Source organism: Lampetra fluviatilis, chromosome 12 (assembly GCF_964198595.1).
Source record: "Lampetra fluviatilis chromosome 12, kcLamFluv1.1, whole genome shotgun sequence".
Taxonomy (NCBI): domain Eukaryota; kingdom Metazoa; phylum Chordata; class Hyperoartia; order Petromyzontiformes; family Petromyzontidae; genus Lampetra; species Lampetra fluviatilis.
In genome coordinates, this window is record NC_136286.1 from 14,687,798 (window position 1) to 14,713,364 (window position 25,567).

The 25,567-nt window shown below is 49.0% G+C and overlaps 1 protein-coding gene across 7 annotated transcripts in view; it reads right to left on the bottom strand.

Moving 5' to 3' along the window:
• Positions 1–25,567, bottom strand: part of LOC144935214 (exocyst complex component 6B-like) — an 85,828-nt gene that overhangs the window by 21,243 nt on the left and 39,018 nt on the right. For 5 of the 7 annotated variants that reach the window (XM_078861734.1, XM_078861733.1, XM_078861732.1 and 2 more), the window contains exons 10-20: positions 17,477–17,560; positions 16,036–16,082; positions 12,547–12,667; positions 11,578–11,652; positions 10,555–10,652; positions 9,515–9,614; positions 3,687–3,793; positions 2,984–3,095; positions 1,908–2,042; positions 952–1,131; positions 393–534 (exon numbers count right to left, since the gene is read on the bottom strand). In XM_078861734.1, coding sequence (XP_078717860.1) covers positions 393–534; positions 952–1,131; positions 1,908–2,042; positions 2,984–3,095; positions 3,687–3,793; positions 9,515–9,614; positions 10,555–10,652; positions 11,578–11,652; positions 12,547–12,667; positions 16,036–16,082; positions 17,477–17,560 — 1,201 coding nt within the window. The remainder of the gene's footprint in view (positions 1–392; positions 535–951; positions 1,132–1,907; positions 2,043–2,983; positions 3,096–3,686; positions 3,794–9,514; positions 9,615–10,554; positions 10,653–11,577; positions 11,653–12,546; positions 12,668–16,035; positions 16,083–17,476; positions 17,561–25,567) is intronic. The other 2 variants (XM_078861731.1, XM_078861729.1) reach the window with 2 other exon arrangements.

The following is a 25,567-nucleotide window of genomic DNA, read 5'->3' on the forward strand; positions in this document are numbered from 1 at the left end:
ACGTGTATGTGTGTGTGTGGGGAGCAGTAGTGTAGTAGTTAGCGCTACGCTGCGCTTCGAACCCGGCGTCCCGAGTTCAATTCCCGCTCATGGCCAACAACAGTGACGATTATTTGAACCGGTCCTGGGCCTCCCCTAGGTCGATTCAGCCTCAAATAAGTACCTGGTGCGATGTGTAAACATCGCCACTGGGGAGACAAAGGTGGCCGGGCGTGGTGTTGGCCACCCACCCCCTCGTATGCCATACCAGCCTTCACAGGTGCTCGCTAACAGCACTTGCCCCAACAGTATATTAAGGGCATCTTTGTGACAAAGACAATGTGTATGTGACAAGAGTGTATGTGAATATGTGCGGCACGTAGGTAGGTGTGTGTGTGTGTGTGGCCACCCACCCTCGCACTGCATGAGATCGAGGCTGAGCTGCTGCAGGGCGCCCGCAGACAGCCGACTCCCCGAGGCGCCCAGCAGCAGCGCGAGCAGCGAGGCAGCCAGGTGCTTGCAGCACGACATGCACGCCGCCTTCGCCACAGCGCGCTTACAAGAGACAAAGATCCCCCGTGGAGCCTTCAACAGACTGTTGGGGCAAGTGCTGTTAGCGAGCTCCTATTAAGGCTGGGGGTGGGTGGCCAGCACCACGCCCGGCCACCTTTGTTTCCACAGTGCTGATGATTACACACCGCACCAGGCACTCACTTAAGCCCGGCTAGACCAATTGGTCTGTTATTGTCGTGGTCTGACAGAGGGGCCTCTGTCATCTGATACACGTTCATATCATCGACGTTCCTAGACATGAACACCTAACATTTTACGTCCGTTCAATAAAAAGTTGTAGAGAAAAAATAGGAAGCACTGCCGCACTATCGGTGTTTGTCGTGAAACGATAATATCACTGCAGGGTGGACGTCGTGCGTGTCTTTGCGGGTGACCGTCTGATGTAAGGGGGCTTCTCACGGGCAGGCAGGAGAAGAGGGAGAAGATGCTGCGCAGGAACGTGAGCAGGTCGAGGAGGTAGGAGCTCGCGCGGCCCGTGGGTTCCTCGCCGGCCCACGCGTACTCGGCCAGCGACAAAAACTCGTCCACTTTGCCCACGAGGCGCGACTCCACGCTCTCCTCTGCCAGCCGCCGGGCATCCTGAGCGCACGCGCCGTGTGCACACAGCCACACTCACCAGCCGGCTCGGGCACACACCCCCCCCCCCCCCCCCCGGCTTGCAATCGGAAGGTCGTGAGGTCAAATCCTGGTTGGGGGCCGACTCAGACCGTTATCTCTCCAGGGTTTAGAAAATCGGTCCTACTTTCTCGGGAAGTGAACAATGGTTTTGCTATGGGTAGACTCGCCCCTGCCATAACAATATGGAATGTCCACCACTGGCTCGGGACTGTGTACAGGAGATAAACACCGCCTCAATGCTCTGAGCAAAAAATCATTCCGGCTTTTAATCAAGACAGTGGTAACCATCAAATATACGTTAACATTATTGTACAGGCAGGATGTATTCCATCAGCACCAAGCCCCACTGGACCTAAAGTAGTCTAAAGTTTACGGGCAAATCCGATGCCAGATACGGCTCTAACGCTACTGCTGCTGTAAATTCTGCTGTTGCTGGTGTTGTCGTCCATGCCAGTGCCACACTCTGGCTGTCGCCTGATGAAGCTGGTTGTAATTACTGGTGAAACGTCATACTCAGATTGTAAATGTTGTGGCTTGGCTCTCCAACACACAACCGGTTAGTGCTGTACTAGTGACGAATTGGCACGTTCTGTTTACGTGACAACCCTTACTAGTTGGCTGTGTCGGGTGGTGGCGGGTTTTAACGACACATTTATATATTTACGCGATCTAACCCCAAAAAAAACCTGTATTATGGATGCGATTGGTCGCGAAAGCCTGCTAAGTGTTAAACTCACCTTGAATGTGTCGCTGGTATAGAGGAGCGTGTTGTGGGTGGTGCTCGTGGCCACGCCAGTCAGGCCTGAGATGAAGTCCGTGAGGGACGGAAGACTCTGTTCCAGCTCGCCGATGTTCACACTCAGCTGCACCAGCTCCACAGCAGCAACGCATGACACAGCAGCAGCAGCAGCAGCATTGCTCGTCACATCGCCACAGCGTAACCCTCCAACGTGATTAGAACAAGTCACATGAATATAGAATTTCACCGAACGCCATCACATCGCATGTCATGACCAAAGTGTTCCACGTTAGCAACGACACCGACGCATTACATCTCAACATTTTAGTGGCGCACTACAACACTGCAGCATGACACTGTACCAGGATATCACAATGAATCATCACAGCATTGCGTCACAACATCACAGACAGTACACTGCAACACAACATCAGATGTACACAATGGCATTTTACTAGAATGCAAGACCACAGCATTGCATCACATCACGCAACAAAGAGAGTGCAAGCTAACAGCAGGACCAGTTGAGATATCACTCGTCACTGATGTTGGCCATGAGCAGGAATCAAACTCAGGTCACCGTGTTCACAGTGCAGTGCGCACTACACTACTAAAGACAGAGACACACCCCCCCCTCCCCCCGTATAGCCTCAACAGACTGTTGGGGCAAGTGCTCTTTGTGAGCACCTGTGAAGGCCAGAACAGGACACAAGGATATGGGTGGCCAGCAGCACGTCCAGCCGCCTTTGTCTCCCCAGTGGCGATGTTTGCACATCGCACCAGGTGCTCATTTGAGGTTGACTCGACCTAGGGGAGGCCCAGGACCGGTTCAGATAGTCGTCACCGGCGTTGGCCGTCAGCAGGAATTGAACTAGGGTCGCCGGGGTCCGTAGCACAGCGTGCTCACCGCTACACTACCGCTCCTCACGCTCACTCACGCACGCTCACACTCACGCACGCTCACACTCACGCACGTGCACGCTCACACTCACGCACGCTCACACTCACGCACGCTCACACTCACGCACGCTCACACTCACGCACGCTCACACTCACGCACGCTCACACTCACACCTCCATGAGGCCCAGCGAGGGCCGCGTTGCGAGCTCCATCAGCGATGCTGCCAGTGCCCGGGCGAGCAGCTGGTTCGTGGAGCGCCGCAGCATGTCATCCAGCTCCGTGGCGCTGTGCGGGAGGACGTCGTCGTCATTGTTACAGAATTACAAAAGCACCACATAGCTGCTCTCGTCTGGCTCATCGTTTAATTTAGCTCGGTGGAAAACGAAGCAAGGCGCCGAAAAGCGGAGCAGCTACGCCGACGTCGCGTGAAGTTACAAAGCGCGCGCACAAGGGGGGCCAGACGAGACCCTCACTTGCCAAAGTTATTCTCAGCGACGTAAAGGATGCGTTTCTAAACTGTGGATTGTCGAAACAGAGGCAGATCGCAAGCGGGCAGCAGACGGCTGAGTTGACAAATTTAAAAAATGTGTCTGTTTCAGCACGTTCATCATACGGACAACATATATTTACAGACCTTTCACACAACTGTACGTATGCTTGGGAGATCCAGAGTGTGACTGATGGACACTTTCAGCAAATGACAAAAATATATAGACTACCATGATTCTGAGAAGTTTTTATTAACTACAAAAACTGTAAATAAGTTTATTCCTACGTTATGAATTTCAAGATTGGCTGATCGCAATGCAATTGGAGTGTGGAGAAATAGAGTTTTGATATAATATGAATGTCAAAAAAAAATACTCAGGATTTTACCTAAGATGCAGGTCCTCGGAAAACTGCAAGCAGGCCTTGACAAACTCCTGCACCTGAGTGTAGATGGCTGGGATGGCCGGGGAGAATGGCAGGCAAGCAGGGAACACCTGCAAACAACACACACACAAAAGACAAAGACCATTTGGCAAGTTGGCGAATCGCCATCTGTTTCCATCCATACGGGGATAGAGTGTTTCCCCTCGCGCATGGGGGTTTTCTCCGGGTGCTACGGTGTGGTTTGGAGGAATTACCAGGCAGTTGATTTGGCCCAAATTGGCTCAGTGTCCCATGGCTGCTCGCTGTGTGCTCTCTACAGAGAGCTGAGAAAATCCCATGAACTCACGCTGCTTTTCCACCACAATTATAATTATTAGATCCCAACTGTGCCGGACCATTTCTGCCATGGCTTGGCACAACTCGGATCCCAATGCACGGCTCTTCTCTGCAAATTCACATACGATTGGGTTAGCTTCATCATCCTGAGATGTGTATTTTTTCAGCAGTTTCTGAAATAAAATAAAAACGCGGCCCTGGCATTGGCCTAAGTGAGAGAGACACCACCGCCAGCACACATCTCTCCCCGCGGTGACCACGTGACGTCCCCTCCGATTAGCACGGTTGGCTACGTACGGTACGAAAGAAGTTCAACATACATACGTGCGTCACGACTCTTTTTAAGGGTAGCCTGGATAAAAATGGGTAGCCCCGTTGGCAAAGTGAACCTCTCAGTCCAGTGTGAGCAGACCGCACGGCCCAGCTACAGCTTGCTTGCTTGCTTGACCGGCTGAGGCTGCCAGGGGAATCCCTCTCGGCCCACTCGCCTAATTCAGGACCGCACCAGTCGACTAAAGTTGACGCAAGAATGCATCAGTCATCGCAAATATTCTGAGGCTGCCTTGGACTCCGCGCTGTGCTGGCTCAAGAGCCATGCTCTCTTGATGGCGCTCCCAACGATGGGGTGAAGCTGCGTTCTTCATCTGGTGCCTTTGTAACAAAATAATATTACCAAAGAAAACAGTAGACGCATAAAAGAAATCAAAATATGGCATCCTTTCCAGAACGTCCCCATTAAAATGCACCCTCTGTTTGTGTTCTTATTGCACAAGATGTATCCCAATTGAGCTACTGACATTTAGGCAAGCACCAAAGACTTTTTCCATTCGAAAACTCCCCGCAGACAAAAGCGCCACGCGCGTTGCAGAGCAACCCGCGACTCGCACGGGCGATCTGCACCTGATTTCCTTCGTCGGTCTCTGTTTCCCTAATCCCTTTGGTCTGTCTTACACAACGAGTGCTCAAAGCCATAGAAGCTCGACTTGATTAAAGCTCAAGACCAGCATTTTCCAATGTTTGTTTTCGTGCAGTAATTGGAATTCTCACACACACACACACATTCTCAACACTGCTGGATCAGCGCTCGGACCTGGCCACAGCATCAGCCCCGTGAGCTTGCCCAGTCACTTCACTCCGAGTTATTGCAACCCTCTGCTGAACATACTGCGCGTGCTGATGCTTAGACACATACAAGTGCATCAATCATTGGTCTAAAAATACATGCATATAATTCTGTATATATTCATTATATTATACCACACACGACCTACCTGAATGAAAAAAGTAAAAATAAATCCTGTTATCCGTTAATTGAGTGCTTCGTAAAATATTTCCCGGAAAAATTGAGACACGGTGGTGATATGGCGTCATTGTTCGTGACAGCATGTGCGCTACAAAAGCGTCGCGGATTGTAAAGCGACGATGAGTAGACACATATGTGGCAGGATGATGTGGACCGAGCTGCAGTTGAATAACTTCTAAGCAATCTCTACTCGTACTTGAAGCACAGTGAAGTACAAAATCACGACGTGAATAACGTGGCTATAATTACGTGACTTTACCGAAAGACCCAAATAATATGAAATCCTGCAGTCACAAAAGCATTAAGTCAAGATTGAATGAAGTCAAGATATAATTACAAAGTTGAGGGAAACTCGTGTTCTAGTATTCGTACCGTAACGTGAAAAAGTGATATTGCCGTGGCCCTGCCAGTGATGCTGGATCGGGGTGAAGACTTCTGGCAGGCTGCTGGTAAGCGGGGTCTCCCCAGATGTTGTCACAGCTGCTCCCGCCTCCCGTTCCAGCTGGAGACCACCGGGACACTTCCCATCGCATGCGGGAGACTTTCTGAGTTCCAGGGTTCGAAGAGGGATTGAAGCCATGCAAACCGCCCACACCGCTTCCCATGAAACCAGTGGAACACAATTAGAGGTGTTCTCAAAAGCGTTTGGCGAGCAACGTCAGCCTGAATAAAATGCCGGCGTCCCGTTCGGAATCAAAGTCAACACAGGGGCTTAGTGCAGCGATGGGGTAAAGTCTCAATCATCTCCTTCTGAGCTGCTACGGTGAAGCTAAGCACAGCCAGGAGTTGACCGACATATTCACCTTCATCTCCAACAATTCCATTAGTTTTGCCTCATCTCTGGAACTGGCATACACTGTGAATTTTCATTCAGATAACCAACTCTTTCTACTCTACATTGATCAGTGAAAGGCACAGAGAGCCAAACAAAGGCCCCACGTTCATTCCCTGTTGGTCCAAGCAGCAATCTTTTGCAAGCCTCGTAACTGAATAGATATCGCCATTCTTGAAATGACTGGAAAAGAAAGGTTTTAAGACTTGGTTACCGATAGATTGTAATCCCTTGCACGACGTAAACGTTGAAACAATCTTGGTATTTGTGCCATCAGAGTATTTTGATCTATTAAAAGTCGTTGCTCCCATGCTCAAAGATCTGTCGGTGCTCATTACCATTGGTGGCCCATTTGCAGCCACAACCACTGTTTTCCCCTACAATGTACCAGAAATGACATCCTTATATCCCAAACTATTAGACATTTCAAATAATTAAGTTACTTTCCATCGTGTAAATCTGCAGCTCTGCACAAAACACGACCAGCGTTGCCACTCGTGTGTGTGCCAGTGTGCGAGGGCACGTACGGCTGCGAGTGTGCGACGCACAGATGAAGGCGAGCCGCAGACTGTGCGGGGAGCGGAACAGGCTCCAGTGTAGACAGCGGCCACCCCGGGAGCGGACATTGATTGTGCTGCACCAAACATACAGACAAAGATCCCCCGTGTAGCCTTCACAGACTATTGAGCCAAGTGCTGTTAGCGAGCACCTACGAAGCCCGGCACGGCACACGAGGGGGTGGGTGGCCAACATCACACGCGGCCGCCTTTGTCTCCCCCAGCGGCGATGTTTACACACTGCACAAGGTACCCATTTAAGGCTACATCGACCTAGGGGAGTCCCAGGACCGGTTCAGATATTCGTCACTGGTGTTGGCCGTGAGCGGGAATTGAACTTGGGTCGCCAGGTTTGTGGCGCGATGCGCTAACCACTATAATACCGCTCCCCAGACCTGTGTACGTGAACATTTGCATGTGTGTGTGTGTGTGTGTGCGTGTGTGTGTGTGTGCGTGTGTGTGTGTGTGCGTGTGTGCGTGTGTGCGTGTGTGTGGGGAGCGGTAGTGTAGCGGTTAGCGCGCTGCGCTACGAACCTGGCGACCCGGGTTCGATTCCCGCTCGCGGCAAACACCAGTGACGATTATCTGAACCGGTCCTGGGCCTCCCCTAGGTCGACTCAGCCTCAAATGAGTACCTGGTGCGTTGTGTAAACATCGCCACTGGGGAGACAAAGGCGGCCGGGCGTGGTGTTGGCCACCCACCCCCTCGTGTACCGTTGCGGCCTTCATAGGTGCTCGCTAACAGCACTTGCCCCTACAGTCTGGTAAGGCTACACGGGTATCTTTGTTATCTTTGTGTGTGTGTGCGAGCGGTAGTTTTTCTAATCTATTGAGCAAACAATTGTGCATGTTTATTAAAACTAGTTTCCTTTTTTACACAAACGTCTTCCACTCCTTTACAGCAGTGTACGCACCCCCCTGTCCCCCTGTCCCATGCCTCATATTAAAGAGGAATGTTGATGTTGTCTCAACGAGCAGACTCGAATTAAATTGTAAGGTGTAAATGAATACAGCTGAACTGCGGTTCAAAAATTTTGCGTGGTCAAATATAAGAAAAATATACAGTGGAGGCACCGTGTCACAGACGCCAGCACACTGGACTTTAAACTAATACGTACGTACATGTGACAAAGCACACGCAATACATGTGCGTGCGTGCGTGCGCGCGCGCGCGCGTTCACGCGTCCCATCTCTGGGAGCGAGTGAGCGAGCGAGGAGGGCCAGCGAGGGTGCGCGCGCCGCGATCAGACGCGCCGGTGACGTTCGGAGTGGCCCTCTCTTCAAAGGGAGCGCTCTCCGCATGCCCTGGACGCCTGCGTCACCGCGCGGGATGAGCAAAGGTCACGGGGGACGAGCGGCGTTGAGGTGGCGGGGGGTGAGCGGTAATGTGTGGGGGGGGGGGCAGGATGCGACAGCTCAGGCGTTCACGGAGAGGTCACGTTCCGAGACTTGGGAGGGGCGCGAGATGACAACAGGGAAGGAAAGCAGCCAGGTTACCCCTGTCGGGTGTTATGGGAGAACATCGAAGGGGCTTGAACACTGCTCTCTTGCTGACCCACACCGCCTTGCCTGCTAAATACACACCGCACGACGACAGTTGTGTTCTGCCGAATCATCCTAAAGAAAATGATCTTCATCGCATATGTCAGTAAGAAGCTAAGGTATGGTAGCAAAGCACTTTAGATATTTGGTAGTTAAATTTGGATCAAAAGCCAAAGTGTTTTCCGTTTCAAAGGAGCGATCTCCATTGGTGGCCTCGAGCCAGTGATGGAAATTCCACATTTCCACGGCAATGGCCAAATTCACGAAATTAAGTACGATTTTCGTGGATAAATAGAGTAGATTATTATTAGAAGTGGAAAATAAGCCTTTGAGTCAAGAGGGAATGTGGAATGTGTTGGCTTAGCGTTGCCAGACGAGGGTAAGCAACTTGGTGGAACTTTGGAATAGAGCGTGGAAGCAAAACACTGTGGACATAATCGACAAGAAGAGGTTGCGATGGGTGGGAGGTGACCGTGCCATGGCAGAGCTCAGGTTACAGAGACGGCATTGGAGAGGCGCTCAGAGGTGAGTCGCCAAGACCTCGACTGCCGACATGTGAACCTGCATGCCCCAAGAGCACACCGGAGGCGTTGATTGTGAACCACGAAGCTGCCGTGCGATCTAGAGGAAGGATGTGACGGTGAGGTGTGGTGGCAATGTTTTCGCCACTTTACATTTGCATCGTTATTTAGAAACACGAAAATAACTTAGATGCTTGGGTACCCTCTCATCGTTATACTGTCAGCTTCCTGATGTTCTCAATAGGAGGTAAAAGCAGGTGGACACGTCACACATCATCAAGGAACAAAAGCAATGAATGAATGAAGGGAAGTGTGAATGAGATATTCATGTCTATGCAGGAATCCTATGAGAAAGCAAGTCTCACTAGCGTGACCTCTCGATGGTTGATAACCCATAACACCCGGGTCTGACCCATGACCTCCTGCCAACGATCCATGGGAACAAACTTTCTTATGGTTTGTGCAGAAACCATCCGCATTTCCTGAAGTAATGCATTGTGGTCCTTCTATCTTTGGTAGCCATCAAAATAAATGTGAGCTAGAGGCAGCAGTGATGTCGAGATCGATAACTGTAGACGTGTTTAATCCCACAACAGTCACCAATGCTCAATGCTGAAAAGTCCGCAGCAACAAACGAAGACATCACCATCACTGAGTGTTGTTGTATATCCGTGTGTTCACACGTGTGTGTGTGTATGTGCTCGTGTTCGCGTGTGTGTGTGTGCCCACAGGCTGCTCACTGTGGGGATGCTGGAAAGCGGGAAGGCGATGGCCAGACGTGCGCACTCTTCTTCCGAGTCCAGGTTCACGGGGCTGTACGAGTCACCATCCAGAATGTTCCTTACAAGCGGCAGAGGCACAGTGAGCGTATGAGCAATGTGGGAGAACTTCACCGAACCACCAGTCTCAGCTGCTGGCCTGTCTGCGTGTCAGCCCGAGTGCTGAAACATATTCTTGGACATATTTTGTTTTGAACACACTTGCTGAGCGAGGGCCCAAAAGCTAAAAAACCTCAATGGGCCATCAACAGACAGCACCATCGCAGTTGTAATTGATACGAGGCGACAGGTCGCTTGAATTGAGCAAGGTTGTTGGAAGAGCCTGGAAAAAAGAGACGGCGATGGGGGGTGGGGGGAGAATTCCCAAGTTGAGGGACGCGAGGGAAGAAGCAGAGAGAGACAAGTGCTGTGACCTGCGGTGTCGTTACTGAGCGCAGCGAGGTAGAGACGACACAACAGCAGAAGCGGGAATTCCTGCAGCCTCACACGGAGCCGTGATGTTGATTTCAAACTGAGGTGCTGCGGTGGCGAGATGTTAACTGCCTCGCCTGGTATACAGGAGGTCGTGGTTGATCCCGACCCTGATGCCTGCTGCTCTATATTCAGAGTTTGCGGGTCCTCCGTTTTTTTCCTCCACATTTAGAATCAACACACATTTAGAGTATTCGCCTGCTGTACATTTCCACGCGATAAGCCACTTCGTTGAGCTATCATGGTGGCCAGGTCGCTTCTGAAAAGAAAGCTACATATTCAAATAAACCTATCTACGTAACTTTACCGAAAGACCCAAAGAATATTAATTCCTGCAGTCACGAAAGCTTTAAGTCAAGAATTGAGAGCTACATAGCTCAGTGGGCCTTGCCTGGAAAAAAAAGTTTATAGTTTACATAGTTTTAACTTGGGATATAGTTCTTAACTTTGCTATTCACTCCACCAGATGCGAGGAGAAGAAGAAGGCGGAGTGGCGGCGGTGCGATCGCATCGCGCGAGGCCACACTCACTGGAAGGCGGCCGCCCACTTGGCGTGCAGAGCCTCGCCGTACTGCGCACGGAAGTCGTGCAGCAGCAACAGCAGCTGCTGCACGGGGACTCCGAGACCCTGCAACACAACCACTGCCATGGAGTCCTGGCACTGTGATGTCTTGGTGTGCTCTTACACCATTGTTGTTGTGCTGCCTGGCCCAAGCTTGCACTTGGAATTTATGTACAAGTGCAGTTTGTACGTCCATGCTTCATTTACGTTTATATGTATATATATTTTTTGTGACTTGCTTAACATCTTACTCTAGTATCCTTTATTGTATTAATTTGGTGATGTCACTTTCTGAACCCCGTCAGCCACTGGACATCTGTGAAAAAAAGCTTCATAGCTCATCAGATTCCTCCAGGATAAACAGAGATTCTGATTCACTACCTATTCAGCAACACACTGCAAAAACAGCAAGCGTGGAGCGACCACAACTTTAGATCGGTAACTACAGCGCACAAAGGCCGTCTAAGAACTCAATGCCATCATCGACAATTTGCAATCAGCAAAACACAACACTCGATTACCAACTGAAATGCACTCCCGGCCCCGTGAAGGGGCAGCTTACATTTGCCGCATTTTTAACACAACACCGCTCAACAGGATGGTGTTCGTGACTATGGTTTGGGCTTTTATGATATTCTAATGAAGTTATATTACCGAGACAGAATTGCTCTCATCCTGATTTCACGATGGTACGATTAAAATAATGCAAATATATTCCTACGAACGAATGTCGAAAAATGTTTGTCCGTTGAATAAACAGTTATCGAGAAAAATAGGAGGTATTACATTTAGGGTACCCTCGTACGTAAACATTGGGAACGAAAGTAAAATATGGGTTTGGGTTTTGGGGGGGGGAAATAAAAAGTTGGGATTTTCAGTGAGCGTTGAAGAGGTGAGACGAAGGCAAGTTAGCGACTCGTGTTGCTGGGTAAGCAGGAGGTGCCAGATCTCCCCCAAAGGCCAGGGCCGGCGCTGCGGGGCGACGGCTCGCCTGCATGGTGTCAGCGAAAGAGATGAGGAGCTCCTTAAGGCCTCGCACCAGCTCCGGCTCACTGCTGCAAGTCTGCTGAGAGAGCACAAGTAAGTCAACGGCAATATTCACACTTCCACGTGCCGTACCCATACGGACAAGAGGCTGTGCACACGCACGCACGCCATATTCTTTGGTGAATATCGAGCATGATGACGAAATACGTGCAAAGAGCATTGCATTTTCTCTTTCTGAGGGAAGTGCTGGTTTGTTGTGGGAGGCAGATTTCATGATGACTTGTGAGCTCACGAGTGTTTCGTGTTACACTGCTAAGGTGGCCACAGAAGTGAAACGCGCTGAAACAAGCTCGTCGGAACATTTTACACCCTCCCATTCTCACACACTGAAACAGTCTCGACTGATTTCACAGAGGCTGGGTGGGATTCTGTGGCAGATGACTCCATTTTGATCGGCCATCCAGATCTCAAGATTAAACATCTGTTGAACGCGTTTCAGATTTGTTTGCATGCACGCAGACTCATTTCTCTTTATGGTGTAACGGAGACGTTTATCATTTTAAATGACACTCATCAGGTCATTATTGCAAGAGACTTGGAAATTCATCACATCCCTATCAAACTTATTCTGTATGCATGATGCACTTTTTAATCTAAATTGAAACTCAAATCTTTAGAACTGCTCGTTGTGTCTAGTTTGTTGTCCTTCCCCCGCACCTCCTCTTAGCACGGTTGGCTACGTACGGTGCGAAAGAAGTTCAACACACATACACACACACACACACACACGTGTTGAACTGCTTTCGCATCGTACCATACGTCGCCAACCGTGCTAATGGGTTCCAATGACGAACGACGTTTAGCCTGCGTACATTTGCGTGAGCATCTCTTTGAAACGAGCGACAGCGTTGTGTAGCGGGGATCGCGAGACACGTGGGGTAATGAGCGGCGGCGGGGCACCGTGCGCACATACAGCGAGCGTGCGGACCGCTGCGAGCACGCGGGTCAGGGCCGAGTCCCAGAGCTCGAGAAGGTGCAGCCGCTCCACCAGTCCCCGCGTGCTGCACAGCACTCGCTCCTCCACCACGAAGAACCTGCTCGGTCCCACGTCCACACGCACAGCACAGCAAACGCATTGCAGCCATCGTGAGCCGAAGGATGCTTGATGCAGTGTCAAAGCGAAATGTCGTTTCTACTGGACAAATTTCATCGCGAATATTGTTCTCCGAGTTAGCGTTCAGCTGAAACTCCTCCAGGATAAATAAAGATTCCGATTCTGATGATTCAGCTAAACCATTGTACATTGCAGTTGCCAATAGTGGCTTGCGTACTACAATCTAGTTCTTGACCAACCTGCTTACGAAATCATTGAGGTATACTGGCTCAGCTATGACTCTAGGACAGACTAGAGACAATTAAAATATTCTGTTCATGAAAACAAGGAAGATTAGCCTCTCCCCAAGTGTTTAAAATGCAATGCAACTCTTAAACATGCAATGCAAAATACATTATCGGTATGTCTTATATGTGTCCTGGGGTATCTTACACAAATTTAAAGCTAACCGGAGTACTATAATGGCACGCCTGAGTATTACATTGAAGTATGTTTTCGTTTCCCATTCTCGTGAGCAACATAAAAATGCACCATCAAAAATCTTTACGCGTTTAATTCGGCCAAGCTCAGGTGTGGGTGGTTATTCATGGTCGGAGGCAATAAATGAACACGTGAGGAGAGTGTCAGTAAGATCCTTGAAGGGGACAGCAGGTCTGTCGTGTTGCTTTGGGGTTGTTCCCTAAATAGGCGGCCATGTTTGTTGTGTCTTTTTAGGGGCAACCAAAATGGAGGATTCTTGCAATACGCGTTCATGCAATGGGGATATAACTGATGGTTGAAAAAAAACGAAAATAAAAGTAGGGAGAACAAAAAATCACGGACAAATATACCTGCCAACTTTTAATGACAGAACTGGGGCAACGCCTTCCTACGAGATGGAGAGCGTGATAATTAATAGCAGGCACCAGCGCTACAACACAATAGCAGCCGTGGTAAACCCAGCAGGCCAGGTGCAAAGCATTTCTCTCTCTTTGGAGCGTGCCGTCTCCCACATGGGTGTTAACCCACATTCTCATCGGGTAATGTTGGCAGCTATATGCATCATGATTTTCACGTTTAGCAAAAAAAATTCTTCCCACGCATTGCTTCTGCGATGAATAATTCTCGCACGACCTTTGATGCCAGACCGCCCATGAGCTGTGAACACATGAGTATGAAACGCCTGCACTCTGAGGCAACGTTTGGTGAATAGAAAAGATCTCTCGGAGCTGACGTTCTCCCTTCATTTTCACCGTCATCTCACCTCTCCATGGAGAGAACTGTGAGGTGACCACAACCTGCCAGTGCACAGTATAATACTGTATATCTCCATACATAGCATGACATCCAACATCCTTAACCTGGCCCCACCACGGCCTTGTAAGTGGTAAATCAGATAATGAGCCTAATGTTGTTGACACCATCTACGTTAATACGCTGAATCCGTTTTCAGAAAAACAATGGCATGTGCCCTTCTGTGACATTACCACGTTTTAATTTGTTTCATCTTTTTAAATAAACGAGAGCACAACTTGTATATGAGTCACATATATCTATAAACCACGAGTAACACGGTCGTGTTTAAAGAGCCATGATCAGGCACTTTTAGAATTCATTGTTAATGGCCGAGGCTTAGAGAGCCAGACTAAAGTACTATTCAGAATTTTAGGATTCATCTTTAATGTCTGTGGCTCTGAGAGCCAGCTCAAGGCACCTATAGGATATTGATGGTGAACTGGTAATGCCTGAGGCTCACAGAGATAATTCGAGAGTCGCAATACTATGAGAAACCAGCTCGCAGTGTTCATGGAAAAACACTGTTTTAAACAGCGGTTTTATGATTGCGAATCTTTCATTTATTTCATCTGTACTTTAAAATAGAAAAAAGCCTCACCGAGTCTCAAAATGAGGATTTTGCTTATGTACTTTAGTGCACACCGGGGGTTCACAGCGCAGCGCTCACAGGCCGCGCACAGAACAGCTTGAACGTGTGCCGTGCCGTCTGTTTCACCACCTTGGCAAGCTCGTTGGAAAGAGCTGCCACGGCCTAGATGGGCAACACAGTGGGCCCATGTGCACTCAGAAATCCACGGGGATAGCTTATCTGTCGTTTTTACGTGAACAGTATTTATTGGGCTCTTTATAGAACGGCCCAGAGTCAAACCTGGGTCTGCATGACTCAGTGGCTTTGCGAGCAGGTCTGTGTTGTTACGATGTGAACGGATTCACTTCGAAATGGCGACTTGTTTTAACAGACCGATGTGTGGTCATAATAAAGCCTGTGTTGCCAATTGCAGACCAGTGTTGTTGTCGGCATGACAATGTTATGATAAGCACGTGCCTTTCAACATACGCAGTTTATTGCCCACAGAGACCACCGCCTTGAAAGTGTCTCACCTCCTGCTCCCAGGTCTTCCCCTTGCTCGCTGGACTCGTGTAGACCATTCTCACGCCTGTCTCCGTAACTGGCCCTTCTCCATCCTGCGTACGTGTCCCCACCCTACCTCATCACGCCCGCAATACTAACCTACCACGTCCTCTTCTCGGTGTTATGCATCGCTTATCCTATCTTGCCGTGAAGTTCCCAGAATCTGTTTCAGACACCTAAGAAGAATATGGATTTATAAGGCGCCCTTAAACAATGTATCTCGGAGCGCCATGCAGGTAAATGAGGAAGGAATGAGTGATAGGTAACTGGGGAGAGAAAAACTCAAGAGACCAGGTAGAGAACCAGAGAGATAGGAGGCCGCCGCGTCAGACAGGTGCTGGGATTTTCAGCCGGGACCTAAAAGTCTCCATCTCGTGTGAGTTCCCGACCGTCATGGGAACTCCGGAGCCTGGGCAGCGTGCAGACAGCAGCCCCGTGGCCACCCCGGCGCCGTGCTCACGCCAGTAGTGGGGGCACGGCCCGCGGATCTCGAGGTCACGGTGGAGTGCGTGACTGAAGCAGCTGCTGCGCGTATGGTGGTGCGAGCCCATTGAAAGCCTTGAACACCGCTCGGAGAATCCTAAAACTCAACGTGGGTCGGAACTGTAAGCCAGTGCAGGGACGTGATGAGCGCAGCTGTGAGAGAGAGAGAAATGGTCCCGAAGGGGAGTGAGAGCGAGTGCCCTGGCAGCCGGCGCTGGGCGGACTGCAGACTACTGAGGAGGTACTCGGGGCTCCGAGGAACTGCAACTCCGCCCAAATGCCAACAAACTGTTGTTTGAGCTGCTTAGCGTCCAGCCCTCTGATCCATACCCACAAACCCCCAGAGACATGGGGCTGATATACCCTCTGAGGTGGTTTGCCCCACTCCCACAATGCACTGCGCTTGTGCCGATTTGTCCTGTGTGTTGAGCGTGGATGTAGGTGCACTGAACACCCACCCCACAATCTGGTTGAAGTATTTCCTGTAGCTGTCCAAAGTTTGTGTCTGCACAACAACAACAACAAAACATACACACTTTACAAACGTTAATTGGCACCATTGTTTGAAGTTCACTCTATAGATTTACAGTCTTGGGAAAACAATACTTCATTAAATTGCACTGCTTTTCTTTATTAGCAAAAAACAGCAGTAATCTTTATCTTACCGATTAATGCATCTAACATCTACAATTTTAATTATGTGGATACACGTGGTTTTCTACGCACTACATTACATTCAGGAGCAGCAAAAACACGCTTGAAACCTGTCTTAGAATGTGGAGTTTTAATGTATACAGAGGGATTTTCAAGGACTTTCGACAGTTATGATTAGGATCATAAAATAGCATAGATTGTGCAAACATCCTGATCTTTTGTAGCAATTCTAACAGAACGTGTAGCTTCAAACTCAGTAGCAGGCAACAGGGTAGCGGTGTGTTTTTATATGAAGTGTGTGTTTTGTGAAAATGTGTGTGTGTGTGAGTTGCATGGGTAGGGCCATGTGTGCCTATGCTCAATGCGAAGTCAACTTGGCACTCTGCCATGAAAATGAAATAAATGCGGAATGTACTCTACACCAGAAACAGAACTCGTGCTAAATTGTACCACACAAATGTTTTATATCAAATTGACTAAATATAATCCATAACAGCAGCACGTTTTACAGAAGGTTTTACATTTTATTGGCATTGCTTATTCATCGCATGCTTTTCTAACCGCCATAAAGTGCTAAACTGTTTCAAGCATAAAAAAATATGTTGCTTGCAAACTTCAATGAAAAACATAGGTCTGCAGAGGGCTGCAAATAATGATTTGTCAGTAAAGCCTGAGATTAATCTTGCACCCTGTTCACCGAAGGGAATGCATGCCCTTCCAGCAAATATTTAGAGGTGAGAGAATGATTGAGTCTGCACAGTATTATAGAAAAACGGCACAACTACTAAGCAAGCATAACAACTGGTGTTTACATATAAACACGAAAATCCAATCACGACCTTTAAAATAGTGAAAGTGTGGCCTTGATACATGTCATGGTCGTGCAGTGTAGTGGAAATTGTTGGTTAGGGTGGGGAGTGCTGGGGCACTGCACTACGAAACTGACGACCCGAGTTCGATTCCCAGCCACGGCTAACATCAAGTGACAATTCATATCTGAATTGGTCCTGGGTCTGTCTGAGGTCAACTTAACCTGAAATGAGTAGCTGGTGCAACGTGTAAAGCATTAGCACGGGTGAGACAAAGCTGGCCGGGCAGGGTGCTGGCCACACCACCTTCACCTGCACCGCGCCAGTCTTAACAGGCGCTCACTCACGCCACTTGCGACGATGGCCTATTTCGACAACACGGCGGATTTTCGTCTCTCTGGCTCTTTGTGTGAACGCATCGTCGTCGACGTCTCACCGAGCTGCAGGGAGGCTGGCTGACGAGCTGCACTTGCTCTCGGCGCTGCTGCCGGTAATACGTCTGGAAGGCAGCTTCGTCTCCCTGCAAGAGACACGCGCGCCGCACACAGACACCCGCAGGGACACGCACAGACGCACACAGTGACACGCACAGGTGCGCGCACGTACAGACACGTGAGCCCACACAAACATCGCATTGAATAGACTGAGTGCAAAAATTGCTATCAAGCACCATGTTAGTAAGATGATATAAAGGCAGACAATGTATCTCTATATCTCTCGACATATGTATAAAGGAGACTTCTCTGCTTATTCATAGGGTCTGAGTGATATGCAGCACGACAATATATATTGCACGACAGAAGTTCCACTTGCGAATCAACCATTTTGCTAAACATTGTCATATCGTGATTATCCTTGATTAAATATTACCCTCCTGACCAAATATTTGTGAAATAACAATATTTAAAGTTCACTATACATCGATAATTGGGGTTCTAAAAATATATTTTAAAACTAGTGCTTTGTCGGAAAAAGTGACAGCATTACAATTAAATAATGTCATGATTATTTGACAGAATGCGACTATAAACGTAATATTGTAAAGTTCCAAGACTCATTGTAGGCGTATGATGAGCGAACTGCAGCCGGTTGACTTTTAAGCGATCTTAGTTCATACTCCAAGTGCTTCAAAGCAAAAAAAGTAAACGATAAAAATGTGAAACACAAATACGGAATTAAGGGAAAGTGATATAAACATATTTGCCGTGATATTTAATCGTGTATAGTATCGTGTGAAATTACATCGCAGCCACCCTGCTTATAAGACCGCAATGACACCACGACATGGGCTTGGTGGTGCAGCATCGGGCCACTGCTGGTGGCCTTGGTGCCCCATATTGCTGACGCTGCAAACACCTCGCGGGATCTCAGTTTGTGTCCCAGTCAATCAACAGACTGTTGGGGCAAGTGCTGCTAGCGAGCACCTGTGAAGGCCGGCACGGCACACGAGGGGGTTGGTGGCCAGCACCACGCCCGGCCACCTTTGTCTCTCTAGTGGCGATGATTACACACCGCACCAGATACTAATTTATGCTGAGTAGACCTAGGGGAGGCCCAGGACCAGTTCTGATTAATCGTCACTGGTGTTGGCCGTGAGCGGGAAACAAACTCGGGTGGTAGAGTTCGTAGCGCAGCGCGGCGCTAACCGCTACGCCACCGCTCCATTCCCCAAACACCCCCACACGCATCCCAGCGGCGCGCGTGTTGCACCCCGACACGCGTTGACCCCGACACGCGTTGACCCCGACACACGGAGCACCCGGACACGCATTGACCCCGACACACGGAGCACCACGACACACGGAACATCCCGACATACGGAACACTCCGACACACGGAACACCCCGACACGCTGCACCCTGACACGCGTTGACCCCGACACACGGAGCACCCGGACACACGTTGACCCCGACACACGTTGACCCCGACACACGGAGCACCACGACACACGGAGCACCCGGACACACGGAGCACCCGGACACACGTTGACGCCGACACACGGAGCACCCGGACACACGTTGACCCCGACACACGTTGACCCCGACACACGGAGCACCCCGACACACGGAGCACCCGGACACACGTTGACCCCGACACACGTTGACCCCGACACACGTTGACCCCGACACACGGAGCACCCCGACACACGGAGCACCCCGACACACGGAGCACCACGACACACGGAGCACCCCGACACACGCACGTGCCGCAGCCTGTGTGTGCTTTAGCACTGCTCGTGTTGATCTTGTAATTGTAAATTCCACCCGCTGCTAATGAATGATTGATGTTGTGGTACAATTATTAGGCAGAGTTGTGATGTTTGAGGTATGTTTGGCTTGCCGCGCTGCAAGTCAAAGGCAAATCCCAAATTGCATCGAACCCCTGGCAGCGCTGCTCCTGGTGCAAGTGTAGCTCTAACCTCCTCTACATTGCAGGTTAGGGCTCAGAATATATATAGAGAGCATTGTATTCAATTTCCTCTCACTCCTGAGGTAAAATCTACAGGATCGAATACTGTAGACACCTTTCCGAATAGGTTTTTACCAACATCGGATTGTTGGTCTTATCCTTTCACTCGAATACCTGGACACGTACTAAAGTCTTCTTTTGGTGATTTGGTTAATAACAATTATAATCGCACGTGACCAATGTTTAATACTGTTGTTAGACTTTTTCCTTGTGATATAGTTAGCTCGTTAATATACACTTTCAAAACTTGCCTCTGTTGTGTCAAAGTTGCACACATCTCATTTGCATCCAAATGTACCGAGGCGAGACGCTTCACGCACTCCGGTACGATGTACGTTGTGTTCACACGTTGCAGGCAAGATGACATGTGTCCTGCCTTGATAGGTGGTTCGAGGTTCTGAAAGGCACTTGCGTGGGTTCGATACAGAGGGAAGGGTGGGACGTTGTTTGGCGGCTTCCGAGTCGTTGTCTCCTGAATGCTCGCAGCAGCCCTTGACTACGAGAGGGCGTCAAGTGCGTAGGGCGGACGCGATATCACGTGTCGCGCAGTGTCCACGTATCACAATAGCGCGTTCCCATCACTAGACAAGTTGTATTTCACAACCGTATTGTGTTTGCGCTCTGCTGTACTTCCAGTATGGTTTAAAAAAAAACACGTCTTCAAAGTTCTTCAATTTCGTAAATATTTTGAGAAACGAAAATCACGGTATAGCGACATGATTACGATGCACCTATAATCGTATGATGCGTCATGGAATCGTCATATCACGCAACCCTCCAGGTGTTGTGATGGTCACGGCTCATTCACCACTGAGTGTCCAATGTGTTGTTTGTTTACCTGTGCTTTGCCCTCGTCCATATGTACACAACATGACTGAACACCTTACCGTTTGCAAAGCTGAACGTGATGGGGCTCTTTGGTAAAGAGTGGAACATTCACAGAAGATTGTTTCCATTGGTTATCAATTCCTGCACCAAAATACATTTTATAAATCAGTTCTTCAACTTGTGTACACGTGACTCAGGTTCCAGGGAGACGAATGTGTAATGTGTGTATCTAGAGTGATATATACAAAGACGATATACGTGTTTACGTTGCTGAGGAGCGCTTTAGTGCCAATATTCCCCCGAGGGAGACCTGCCGTGGGTGAGTTTGTGCTGTGCCCCTTGCGAGTCGTTCCCCGGTGTGCCTCCTTGTACTTCCCCAGAATGTCACGATATAAATGGTAAATGTCGTTGTTTTAATAATAAACGTATATAAACACAAAACGTATGTAGCTGTCATACATAATCGTCAGAAAAGCACGACCTCCAGTCTCTTTGGATCACACTTCAAGTCCCTGGTTTCTGATTGTGTTTGCTTTGTTAAATTACAGATTTTTTTTTCCACCCTTTATTTTCGTTCGTAGAAAGAATGTAGTCGTGCTTTTGTTTTGTGTTTTCAACGGGTTTCCTATTCCTGTAACGTGTACAACCGACGAAACCACGATTATCACTCCCATCTGTACTGTGTAACATCCGTACGCTAATTAAATAGTCTAGCAGCTCACCGCCCCCCTCCTGCAGAAACAAATACAATCTCTATATAAAAACACCGATGATTGACTCGCTGAATGTTGATGCTGTATGGGGGGGGGGGGGGGAAATGCTGAAGTATGTCACTGAAAATACCTTAACATTCTCACGTAAATTACACAAAACTCAGCGCCCTCGGTGCGATGTGTCACTATTTACAAGCGTACAGGACTGGCCTTGTGCATTGATCGCCAACTGCTCGCTAACGGGTGTGCATCAGAGCAGGACTTGTGGTTTATAAACGAGGCCAACTCAGCGTCGCTGTGGCCCAGGCACGGGTGCCACTTTGCCCCGTGTGAGCCCGAGGGCCCCCACCTGCCCCTGGCTCAAAGTTGAGACCCTTTCAATGGAAACGGCTCTCGCTCAAAAAAAGTTCTCGGCAGTTTAAAACGGTCTCGCCGACGTTGTCACAAATAGGAAAACGTAACAAATGCCACATTCCCCGCATTATGAGATGCTCCAAAAGGCAAGCTGCCCCCCGCACACCGTGCCCGGTGTCGTCACGCGTTCACGTGACCCCCGCAATGCGACAGAGCTCAACTACTTTCATCACGAACTTCTTCTTTCGTCTGGCTCATGTGCACGCACAGCAACAACTACAATTTCACCTTTGTTATCACAATGATATATAAAGAACTGAAATCACGACTATGCATTGGATTGCATGGCAGGCGAGTCATTATACTCCAATTATAATGTTATTGTGATTATAAAGTTATTGCAATTAGAATTAAAGCTGCTGTTGCAGGATTATATCTTGAAATTGTTTATTCTTGTGGCTAATGTGAAGATACATTTGTGGAAGTAGAGACTTTACTGAGGACGAGACAGCAGTCAACACATTTAATTTTTTTTCTATAAATCGCGAAGAATAAAAAAGCATGGACAGGATCCTGCTAAATAAGACTGGTTAAGCTCGCATCACGGATGTGAGAACACTTTTAAGTTAAGCTTATGGATCTCACCACTCTGTCAAGATTCTCTCCCACACTCTGCCCTACTGCGGAATTAGACCCACAACCACTGTTTCAATTTATAAAGGGTGCCACGAGTGGCGAGATGTTAACTACCTCGCCTGGTATACAGGAAGTCGTAGGCCTGATCCTGACCCTGACGCCTTTTCATGTTCTCCCAGTGGTCGCGTAAATTTTTCTCCGGGTCCTCCGGGTTTATCCCCACACATTTAGAGACATGCGTTTAAAGTATTTGCCTGGTATACATTTCCACAATATAAGCCACTTCATTGAGCTTTCATTTGTGAAAAAGCGCTAATTGCTCAGTGGGCCTTACCTGTTAAAAAATGTTTTACATAAATAAAGCAACCCTTTACACTGATGGAAAATAACTTCCCGTTAATGTGCACCCTAGCCAATTAAGGCCAGACACAATCCACAAAATAAATGGCGTCAATGAGTCGGTTCTTACCACGGCTATGCGTCCGAGGCTGTCTGACGAAAAATATATTTAATGACAAAATATTATTTTGATGCTGACACACATACCGTGCCGGGGAACAGGCGTGGCTTTAAAGTGTATGCTTAAAGAGCCACTCGGTACGGACGAGACTGATGGTTTCAGATTGTTCAACGAAATGTGATATGTTCATCGTGTTAAATCAGGCTTTGACATAATTCAGCATTCTCTCAGATCTGAGGGCTAAATCAAATATCCGTTTGCCTTCCGGTAGCGCAACACCCTGAGTGTGGATAATAAACAACTGAGGAAATGTGAAAAGACTCTTCTCTCTTTTGTACGAGAGCTCCAAATGTAAATTCCTTCGTGTCACGTCACAACGCCCATGAGCACAACTGGAATAAGTTTAGGGGGGAAAAAGACAAAAAAAGCGATGAAAATAAAATCATGTCGGGAGCTTTAGAACATTCGCTTATGTAATTCTCCGCGAAAAATATTGGATAGCGACGAGACTTGGGCTGTCTTCTCTGTGAAAATGACGTGAAAGTAATAATAAAAACCCTAACACGGGGCTTGCCTACAAGCCCAACAGGAATGACTATTTTCCATGCAGCCAAACTAACTTCTGGATCAAATCAACCCCGGGTGGACGTTCAAGAAGCTTTCTGGTGGTCTGCATCGAGTGAATTTAACCTCCGTTGCACCCCCTTTAACAGTCAACAAATCTATTTCATCCACAATAACAACTCTTCGTCGTTCTGTCTTTGTAATGTACGACCCTGAAAATGGGCATTTCAAAACCGGTGGAAATGCACGCGATTGAGCGTAGACGAACAACTGTCAAATGAAGAAGGATAACGGAATGTCAAGGTGCTCCCGCTGGGAGCCGGCTAATCTGCCGCGTGAGCTTCACAAGTTGGACGGGCGCACGAAACAGAATATTTCCCTGGGAGAAAATAAATAAATAAATAGCACGTCTCAAAACAATAGCGTCCAATATTTACAGAGCAAACACCGCGGATTATTGATTTGGCAAACTCTGCGGCACCGGTTGTCAGGCAATCATGCCCTAACGTGGAGTCCAAAACGAGGGGGCGTGTTTAAGCCGCACTCAGACCGGTGCCTCTACCACACACCCAGACCCGTGCCTCTACCACACACCCAGACCCGTGCCTCTACCACACACCCAGACCCGTGCCTCTACCACACACTCAGACCCGTGCCTCTACCACGCACCCAGACCCGTGCCTCTACCACACACTCAGACCCGTGCCTCTACGACACACCCAGACCCGTGCCTCTACCACACACCCAGACCCGTGCCTCTACCACACACCCAGACCCGTGCCTCTACCACACACCCAGACCCGTGCCTCTACCACGCACCCAGACCCGTGCCTCTACCACACACACAGACCCGTGCCTCTACCACACACCCAGACCCGTGCCTCTACCACACACTCAGACCCGTGCCTCTACCACACACCCAGACCCGTGCCTCTACCACACACCCAGACCCGTGCCTCTACCACGCACCCAGACCCGTGCCTCTACCACACACACAGACCCGTGCCTCTACCACACACACAGACCCGTGCCTCTACCACACACCCAGACCCGTGCCTCTACCACGCACCCAGACCCGTGCCTCTACCACTGACTCAGACCCGTGCCTCTACCACACACACAGACCCGTGCCTCTACCACACACCGAGACCCGTGCCTCTACCACACACCCAGACCCGTGCCTATAGCACACACCCAGACCCGTGCCTCTACCACATACCCAGACCCGTGCCTCTACCACACACCCAGACCCGTGCCTCTACCACACACACAGACCCGTGCCTCTACCACACACCCAGACCCGTGCCTCTACCACACACCCAGACCCGTGCCTCTACCACACACACATACCCGTGCCTCTACCACACACACAGACCCGTGCCTCTACCACACACACAGACCCGTGCCTCTACCACACACCCAGACCCGTGCCTCTACCACACACACAGACCCGTGCCTCTACCACGCAATCAGACCCGTGCCTCTACCACACACACAGACCCGTGCCTCTACCACACACACAGACCCGTGCCTCTACCACACACCCAGACCCGTGCCTCTACCACACACTCAGACCCGTGCCTCTACGACACACCCAGACCCGTGCCTCTACCACACACCCAGACCCGTGCCTCTACCACACACCCAGACCCGTGCCTCTACCACACACCCAGACCCGTGCCTATACCACGCACGTGTCCTCGTGCGCGTGCACATCTCTCTGCGTGCAATCATCGGTGGCCAGGCTGCGACCGTCAACCAACACCTCTCGAGAACCCGGTGCCAAATCACTGCTCTGGCCTCTGAGCCATCCGTCGACTTGTGCAACATCCTACTGCACCGTGTGAAAAAAAGCTTCATAGATAATCGGATTCCTCCAGTATAAATACTCTGATTCTGTTTGTTCTAACATGCAACGTTGTGGCTATGGGTAGATACAAAAGACAGCGCATGGTCCACTTTGACTCCCCAGAAGCATCGTTACGTAAACAAAAAAATAGAGAACATTTAACTCCACGCCTTGTTTTTTCATTAAATAAAAAAAAATCCCAAGTGTTTTTTAAAGGGTCCAATGAAGTTAAAAATAAACATTTTCTGGAAATGTTGTCCTTGAGCATATGGTGTAGCATTACGATACGACTCTTTAACGATGCTACCTTGTATCCCATTACAGGCAATTTAAAAATACATTACGAAGATGACAAGCAAGTCCATCAAGCGGAAACATGATTTGTGGTGTTCTATATACTACACATGTAAGGACATATTGAACACAGAGAATACCGTACTGGTGAAACAGTAGCATGAAACAACTTTCTGACGTGCATACTAAAACTTGGTGGAAATAGTGGATGCCATTTGGAAAGTTTTGTCTTCACCAAAGGAATGTGGAATTTCAAACTAGTCTCATTAACTACCAATGGTGGCCAAAGATAGTAGTACGGCCAATTCAACAGACAACCGATTTTACAATAGGATCTCACGAATCAGAATCATGGCAGTG